Source organism: Nicotiana sylvestris, chromosome 11 (assembly GCF_000393655.2).
Source record: "Nicotiana sylvestris chromosome 11, ASM39365v2, whole genome shotgun sequence".
Lineage (NCBI taxonomy): Eukaryota > Viridiplantae > Streptophyta > Magnoliopsida > Solanales > Solanaceae > Nicotiana > Nicotiana sylvestris.
The window spans coordinates 50,382,729-50,392,136 of NC_091067.1; the positions used below are offsets into that span (position 1 = coordinate 50,382,729).

The window sequence follows — 9,408 nt, forward strand, 5'->3', positions numbered from 1 at the left end:
TGGGAGGTGATGTAGATCCTCAGTGGGTTGGTTTGAGCGAGGTGAGTCTAGACTTTTGGGTACAGATTTTGTTCAGGATGCTTTGGACAATGTGAACGTTATTCAGGAGCCGTTTCGCACAGCACAGTCAAGATAAAAGAGTTATGCTAATAGAAAGATACGTGAGTGATTCGAAGGTCTTGCTAAAGGTTTTGATGTTCTTTTGAGTGATTCGAAGGTTCGACTAAGTTTATATGATGTTATGGGATAACTTGGTATGTTTGGTTGAAGTTCCGAAGGCCTCGAGTGAGTTTAGGGTGGTTAATGGATCATTTTTTGGCTTTAGAAGTTGGCAGATTTCTGTTATTTTGTTGCAGAGTTTTTCTTCATCGCGTTTGCAAGGGGGCTCTCGCGTTCATGTAAGGAATCTGGGAAGGACAGCTGGGTTGTTCTTCGTGTTCGCGAAGTGGCTTCCGCATTCGCAAAGGTATGGGATATTAGGGCTACACGTTCATGATCAGGACCTGGCATTCGCGTAGAGTTAATGGTTAGGTGGAGCTTCATGCATTTAAGCCTACGCGTTCACGAAGAGGGTTCCGCATTCGCATAGGGTCAACCAGTGTAAGGTTTGCGTTCGCGAGAGGGTCCTCACGTTCGCGAAGGAGGAATTTTTGGTCAACATCTTTTTTTTCAACGCGAACGCATGGCGTTGACCGCGTTCGTGAAGAAGAAAATTTGGGCAAGCAGTGTTATATTCAAAAATCGAGGGTTTGAGCCTATTTTTCATATTTTAAGCCAGAGACCACGAATTAGGGCGACCTTTGAAGGCATTTTCAGGGATTTGATTGGGGTAAGTGTTCCTCACTTGATTTTGGTTAAATTCCATGATTGTATCTTGATTTCTATCATCTAAATTGGGAATTAGGGTGAAAACTTGGGGAAAAAATGGAAGAGTTCTTGAGATGGAATTTTGGGATTTTGAAGGGGATTTTGTTGTCGGAAATGAGTAAATTTGGTATGGTTAGACTCGTGAGTGAATGAACTTTCTAGTTTTGTGACTTTTGTCGGATTTCGAGACGTAGGCCTGGGGACCGGGTTTGAGCTAATTTCGAGATTTGAGCCCAATTTAGTAGTTTTCTTGTGGAATTGGTTCCTTTGACATATATTGATTATGTTGTATTACTTTTAGCTAGATTTGAGACGTTGGAGGTCGATTCGAGAGGCAAAGGCATAGCGGAGTAGAATTTTGCTCGGATTGAGGTAAATAACAGTTGTAAATCTTGTCTTGAGGGTATGAAATACCGGACATTGTGTCTTATGACTAATTTGGAGGTGACACACATGTTAGGTGACGGGTGTGTGGGCGTGCACCGAGGGTATTATGACTTGGTCCGTCCCATAGAAATTGTAAAGTTGAACAAAATATTGTTAGCTCTATGCTATCTATGTGTTATAAAAGATTGACTGTAAATCATATTAGAAATCATGTTTAGGCTATATGTTGGCACTATTGGATCCCGTAGGGCCGCGTTACATGTTGAATTGCCTATTAAATGCTATTTGTACTCAATCATAGTTTTTACTCGTATATCATATCTCAATGTCTGTATTCTATCTGATACTTCATGATATTGTTGTTTGGGCTAATTTTCCCTGATTTTTAAGAGCACGAGAGGCTGGAGAGATTGATGACTGAGTGAGGCTTAGTGCCTGATTGTGAGGATATTTATGAGATCAGGTTGCACGCCGCAACATGTTTTATTGATTTATGACTGAGTGAGCCCGAGGTCCTGATTGATTTATGCCATGATTGGCTTGCTATAGCGCTTGGGCTGAAGGAGCACCTCCGGAGTCTGCACACCCCCAGTGAGCGCAGGTACCTACTGAGTGCGAGTGCTGAGTGATTGTGAGGAATGAGTGACTGGGAGGAATGAGTGATTATGAGGTTGGAGTGATTGGGAGGACTGAGAGATGATTGCCTGGGAGGCAGTATATGATTACATTATTGATGCATACAGTTGCCTTATATCCATGTTTTGAAAACTGATATTCTTATCTGGTTTTACTTGAACTTGCCTGAAATAAACTGACTTGACTTGAATTACCGGAACTTGGGAGGCATGACTATTTTCCTTTCTGAAATTATTGAAATGAACTAAAACTGTGTAGCTCGTCACTATCTTCAGTTCCTTATCTATTATTGTTACTTACTGAGTTGGCGTACTCACGTTACTCCCTGTACCTCGTGTGTAGATCCAGGAACTGTCAGACACTGAGGTTGTTGATGGTACTCGTAGTTGGTCGTTGGAGATCGCGAGGTAGCTGCCGGCATTCACAACTCTGCCTTCTTCTTCCCTATTTATCCTTATTTTCTGTATTGTGGAATCCAGACTATATTACGTCTTGGTACTTTTGGGTCGGCTATGTTAGATGCTCATGACTAGTGACATCCCGATGTCGAGCTTTATTTCCGCACTTATGTTTTGGGGTTCACCCCGTTTTATAACAAAGATTTTAGATATTTTAAAAAGTTTTAATTTATTTCTGGTTATTGTTGCAAGCGTTTTGGTAATGTCGGTTGGTCTAGTATCATCAATAAGCACCATCATGATGGGTCGTGTTTTGGATCGTGACAACAGTTGAATAATTTTTTCATTACAAAAATATTTAGTGACTTTAAAACAATAAAATAAAAGTTGATTGCTCATCAGTAAAATTATTGGTCATTGTTGTAATCTATATCTCATCGGATTAGGAAGTCGAATTTGTGTGTTTATTAATTTGAAATATTAATAAACCAGACTGAACTTCCATCAAACACCAAAACTTTAACTTTTTATTGTATTTAATCATTTCCAAGACAAATGAGCTTGGTTAAATTACATGGATACTTGAGAATTGAGATGGATATACATCAGTATCCATGAAATTAATTATTCCAAAACGTCTTATTTACATGTGGATGATACTGATGCAGATTTTTTGTAAAAGAACAAGCATATATCCGAAATTTAAAACATGGAAGTTCAACCTCAAAAAATTAAGATTTAGAGAGTAATATAACTAATAAACTACCCCCCTAAGTTTTATCTATAAAAGTCTAACACTAACATATTTAATATGTGATATTGAATATGTGAATTTGGATTTATGAGCTTCACGTTTAGAAGGTGTCATGTGGGGAAGTTGAGAAGGAACTATCACATTCACATTCAAGATCCTCAAACCCCCAAAGCTCTTCTTGCTCTTCCTCTTCTTCATCTGGCATTTTCCATTTGTCTTTATCAACTTCGCCTCCCAATATTATCTCTAAAATCTGTCATCAGAAGGACAGCACATTAACATGAAACAGCAAAATGAATTGATGACATAAAGAATGAGTATCAAACAAGCATTACTATATAAGCAAAATGAAAATGTCATACCACAGTTATACAAGCACAAAAAGTGGTCTACATCGTGTAAAATACCTATGAAACACAAAATGCACTAGATGATATTTGCTTTACATTTTGTTTCTTCCTTGAAAAGGAAACCAAAGAGATTTTATATCTCAGAAATATCGGAAAAACAAAATAATTTGATCATGTAGTAACGAAATTTTCAAAACCAAATCCAATAGACCCAAATTTAAACTTTTTAATACTTCCAAAATGTAGAAGGGGAAAAGGGGGATGAATAGAATTAAATCCACACCTATTATTATTACCCAAAGCAATAGCTTAACACAGATACTATAACTTAGCGTTTAAGATTTATAATAAATCTGAAATCTCAATGCTTTTTGGGTTATAACCCATAAACAAATAAATAAATAAAAGACTGTACTCAAATTAGTAAACCACATAATTGTGAAAACATAATATTTTTTGAGTTTAGCCGTTTTCCATTATATGTGAATTAGTATTCTTACTAGAGTTAATAATAGTTGTACAAACCTCACCATTTATGAACATTTCAAGACTTTGAAGACGAATTCCTTCCTGAAATCATGAACAAGTTTCCCGGAATTATACTACCATGGCCCCCATAAAAGCATATTCTAGATCAAAGGCAAAGAGATGAACTTCATATATCTAACAATAACGTAAATTTTACTTTTATTGTGTCACGAATTTTAGTAAATCTTCCAAAAAATTCAATCATTATTGTAAGTCAAGTTCTTCTTATTGTTTTGTACTTATAGCAGCTCCATTAGAAGATTATTAAATTGATAATTAGTTTAACTGAATGATTCATAATTTTAAGCCAAAAAATAAGTAGAAATATGTCAGATGAAGCTGAGAGATAAGCAACAATAATGTAGCAAAGTCTGCCTCGCTAATGTGCTGATCTATGAATGAAAGGAAAAATAAAGAATAAAATTAATTTAACCAAGGAAGATTCGAAGGCCGAAAACAGACAAATAATTGATACAGGGATGTCTAATCTTTATGATAAAGAGAGCTACTGATTTAGTGAAAAATTTTAAGGACCCACATTAAATATGATTTCGGCCAGTTATTTGTTATACCTCTGGATGCTCTTTCTAATCAATTGTCAAGGTCCATAGGTAACTTTTTAATTAAACTATAAATGACTATAGTTTGGTAAGACAAACCAATCAATTGATTGTTTTCGAAGAAATACAAATTAGTGCTTCACATCAACACGACAAAAATGACTAGATATCATAGATTAATTGCAGCACGCCTCAGGAAAGTGATTACTAAAAATATTACTAGAAAAATTTGATGGTTTCTGTATTTAACTGCAAAGATGTCATCATGCCCTTAGAATATTACTTTAATATGCATTCGGCGCGGTCAACTTTGAGAGTTTCTGTTGCGTGCATGAATTGATCTCAGATATACATGTTTTCACTTTACATTGTTTTTTTTTTATACTTTTTTCGGAATTTTCACCTTTTTCGGAATTAGTAATTGGCCGTGAAATTTTGAATTTCACTAAGTTGAATTTCAGAACTTTTCAAAAAATTTAAAATTCGTAAAAACTGTTTTCAAAATTTTTATTTCAAATCACTCATAAAAATTCAAAAACATCTCCAAATTGTATGCATGTCCAAATACAACTCTAATTTTAAATAGTATTTTCAATTGTAAAAAAATTTATTTTTTCCGAGTTTTACAATTCTTATGTCCAAACGCCCACTAATGGTCTGTTTGACCACAAAAGAAAATTCATTTTTTGGGGGGAAATTATCACATTTTTCGAAATCAGTATTTGGCCATGAAAATTTCAAATTTCACTTGAAGTTAATTATAAATTTTTTTGAAATTTGAAAAACTCCAAAAAGAAAATTCAAAATTAGGACTTCATTTCCAAATTATATTTATGTCCGAATAAAATTCTAATCTCCAAATATCATTTTAACTTGAATTTTTTTTTTTTTACTTTTTTCCGGAACTTCACAATTCTTAAGTTCAGACGCCCATTAAAATCTTCAGATTATTTCAAAAAATGCATGTTCTAAGATTTCGCTTTTTAAGATTACTGAAAATAATTTAAATATTGTTCACTACAAAGAACATTTAATAAAATTAAGTTTAAGATAGAGGAAGTATTAAGGTCCTTATCAGGAAAGCCTAAAGCAGGTGAGCAAAGTTTGCAGTGTTTAGGTGAATTGCCTAAAAAAAATGACAAGAATGCTTAGGTTACACTCATAGAAGAAAATGATAAGCAGCTGAAAAATTCAAATCCATCTGTCACAAAAATTCCTTTATGTGGCAAACATTTTTTAAAAAGTGGGTAGATATATATATATATAGACAGAGGGATAATGCATTCTTGAAAGAATTATTGTATATACTATGGGAAGATTGAGACAACTCGGAATTGATTCAGTTGGCCAATCTAGTAGAACAGGACAAATAGAAAATAGAAAATAATACTACCAAGTATTTACCTTTATGCAAGTTGGAATAATATTCCAACATTATTAAGAGAATCCTATGGAGTAATAATAATTGGAGTTACTCATTATAATAATAAATTATACTTAAAAGGATTAATAATAACTTGGAATCGTGCTCCAACAAAATATAGCAAGTATTTGGGTTTTGCTTTTTTTTTTTTTAATTACTCATATTTCTTTAATAAAAACTCGCAAATTGTCACCTATTCGTTACCACTTCCACAAGTTTGAGCCAATAATAACAATGATTGACAATGCTCTAATTATTTCATTTTGTATTTGGACCTTGTAAGTTGTATCTTCAAGTGCATTTCAACACTTTTTGGTGAATAATCTTCTTAAAAAAACACTTTTATTATTATTAATATAATCTTCTGACAGATTACGTATGAGTTATCCTACTAAACTTTTTCTCTTAACTGCATAAAGATACAAGAGAAAGAAGTATTAGGGACTGCTTATAAGATCAGTCTTATAAAGAAAAATAACTCTCTTTAAATTCCTGCATAATAATAATACCTCACCTTTAAGCCAAAAAAAATAAAAATAAAGAGAAAGAAGTATTATTTACCTCATTCATGGTAGGCCGCCATATAGAAGAAGCACGAATGCAAAGTGAAGCAGCAAAAGCAAGTTTATGAAGTTGTGTAGAATCAAATCGCCCTTCTAGCCTTGGATCTACTACTTCTTCTATAACTCCTCTGCTCAAAAGAGGTTTTGCCTGTAAAAATTAAAATACAAATCAAACCTAAAGTACTAATATTACTTGCTGTTATATCTATATATTAGTTGTTTTGATAAAGTAAATTTGTTAAACACAAATTAGCGGGTTCCCGCCTGAATTGGAAGATAATTTCAAGATCTTCGAACATATTGAGAGCTCAATGTTACACTTGTGACTGCAGCCGACAACAAGATGAGACTTTACCACGTTGGAGCGGCTTTTTGCAAAAAGATGAGGGAAAACTTTTAAAATTTTCGACGTTTTAGAAAACATGAATTCAGTTTTACTTTTTTCCGAGATCTACTCTTACTGTTTCAATAGGTGGGTGTTAATTAAGCGAGATATTTAAGGAGGAAGCAATGTTATATTAGGTATATACTTTTGTGATTAAAGCTATTAAATATTTTTCTTAAGCGATCGTGCCAAAATCTTAAAAGACTGATAATATAGACTGAATAAGTGAGTGCATATTGTTGCTTTATTCAAGATTAATGCAAATATTTCAACAAATTGCGCTACTGATTTACCCAGCTGTGTAAGCTTTGATGGGAATTGTCAACTGGTTTTTTCCCAGAAATGAGCTCCAAGCAGAACACACCAAATGCAAAAACATCTGTCTTTTCATCAACTACTCCATGCATGAAATATTCTGGTGCTAAGTGCCTGGAGATATAAGATTAAAGTTTATTTAGACATTTAAAATGGAGCCATTTGTTATGTTTTTGCCAAATGGCAGAGGATATTTAAGCATAAGAAAGTACCCAAAAGTCCCTTCAATTGGAACAATGGAATGATGGGTCCATTGTGATGGAAGCCATTTTGCTAGCCCAAAATCTGATATCTGTCATTCAACCAACAGAGAATTAATGAACCAACGGTTACTACTACTATGGTACAACCATTTAGGCATACAGTGCAACACAGCTCTGAGTGAAGTTTGAAACAATATCTCAAAGATACCTGTGGCTCATATTCCTCACTCAACAAAATGTTTGAAGCCTTGATGTCCCTGTGAATTATTCTTCTAGGACAAGATTTATGCAAGTAATATAAACCCTTTGCAGTTCCAAGAGCAATTTTGTTCCTTGTTTCCCAGTCCATAGTGGGTGATATCTCATCTGGGACACAAGATGAATAAAAGAGTTATTACAAATTAAAACTCTAGATCTTTCAAATTACCAGGAAAGAACATTACCATGGAGAATTGAAGCAACAGAGCCTTTAGAAGAGAACTGAAAAATGAGATAAAGCCCATTCTCAATACAACAACCTAACAATGATGTCACATTGGGATGGCAAACGTGACCAAGTGTCCCAATTTCTGTCAAAAATTCCTTCTCTTTTCTCTCATCATCGGTGGCTTTTGTCAGCATTTTTACAGCTATTGCCTGTCCATCATCTAATACTCCTTTGTACACTTCTGCATACCCTCCTTTCCCAACCATATTTTCTGAACATTCAATCATTAATTAGAAAATGCTATGAATTCAGAGGCGAGTCTAGGGTGAGTTCTATCTGTCGATTCAACTAATTCATTTTTTTAACTCTAATTAGATATACATAAGTAAAATGTATACTGACTCAAGATTCTAAATTGGTCTCTAACCTGAGTCGAAACCGTTGGTGGCACGAAAAATTTCTTGATAAGAGAAACATTTCCATGTGGGCCTATGAGTTGGCTGTGTTGTGGGGGAAGCAGTATCAGCAACAATAGCGGTACTTGTAGTATTATTTTCTTCACAAGCTATTGGAAAATCTCCATCAAAACTGTGTCTTCCGAAAGAAAACAGCCTCTTAAGGCTACTTGTACGAACGTATCTCATCTCCTCTGTTATAGAAAAATTTAGAAATATGTGTGTCTGATAAATTTCAGAGAATTAAGGGAGACAAGTACAGATGAGAGATACTTGAACCATAGAAGAGGACAAGACTATAAATGCAGTACGTGTTTATTATAAAGGGGTATTGAATTGAGTAGAGTCGATATATTCTCAGAACAAGCACCCCACATCCCTGCTGGGTTTCTCCCTAGAGAGGTTGTCTCTTTGGAGTGGATGGCCCTTTTTATCTGTTTCTTGTTGCAATATTTAAAGACTGAGGGGCGTGAATTTGGCTCTTTTCACTTCATCACTGGGACCACTCAATGTGTTCACTGAAAATGCAAGATGTTATTATGTTAAATTTTAATACTCCATAAAAACACGAATTTCAATTTCTAACTCTTACTATATATTTCTCCGACGGCCAAACAATCACAATTCAACGTGTATTGTTACGCGGGCGTACCTGGACTTCTAGTACCTGGTTCAACTGAACCCGAAATTGTTTATTCGTAAAATGATACAGTTGAATTTATACGTGGTTTATAAACAAGAAAATCAATTTGATCCCAAAAAGATTAAAAAAAAATCTTTAAAAATACAAGTCTTAGCGTCGAAATCGAGATAAGACAGCAAATAGCTTGGTTCCAGGAGCAGAGCTTCCGAACGCAGTAATAGCAATACTAATAAGCAAGAGATAAAATGTTATTGAGCTTTTGAATAATATATAGTATAAGTTTGTATAAGTTTGTCAGAAATTTGTGTCCCCTACCATGGTTGTTGAGCTTACTACTTATAATTGTACCCAAGGAACAAGGTCGTAGGATCAAGTCTCTCTTAAATAACAATTATGAGGGCCATTGAAGAATGTGTAACGGCAGACTATGAATGTCTTATTCTCTATAACGGGCTATGTATTTAATACTGCAGAATATTCTTCATTAAATGCTTCAAGTGGCAAGCATTTCTGA

At 34.4% G+C, this 9,408-nt stretch overlaps 1 protein-coding gene across 3 annotated transcripts; it reads right to left on the reverse strand.

The window, feature by feature from the left end:
• Window positions 1–2,795: 2,795 nt before the first annotated feature.
• On the reverse strand, window positions 2,796–8,674 carry LOC104218434 (probable receptor-like serine/threonine-protein kinase At5g57670). Of its 3 annotated transcripts, none has more exons than XM_009768925.2 (8): window positions 8,224–8,674; window positions 7,813–8,067; window positions 7,578–7,735; window positions 7,379–7,458; window positions 7,145–7,280; window positions 6,465–6,614; window positions 3,923–3,962; window positions 2,796–3,295 (listed from the first exon to the last, which is right to left on the reverse strand). In XM_009768925.2, exons 1-8 carry the CDS (start codon window positions 8,438–8,440, stop codon window positions 3,264–3,266), a joined length of 1,068 nt encoding a protein of 355 aa, XP_009767227.1. In that variant the 5' UTR covers window positions 8,441–8,674; the 3' UTR covers window positions 2,796–3,263. The 3 variants fall into 3 exon arrangements, with proteins under 3 accessions (XP_009767227.1, XP_009767225.1, XP_009767226.1); XM_009768923.2 differs by having other exon boundaries at window positions 3,918–3,962; XM_009768924.2 differs by lacking the exon at window positions 3,923–3,962.
• Window positions 8,675–9,408: the final 734 nt, after the last annotated feature.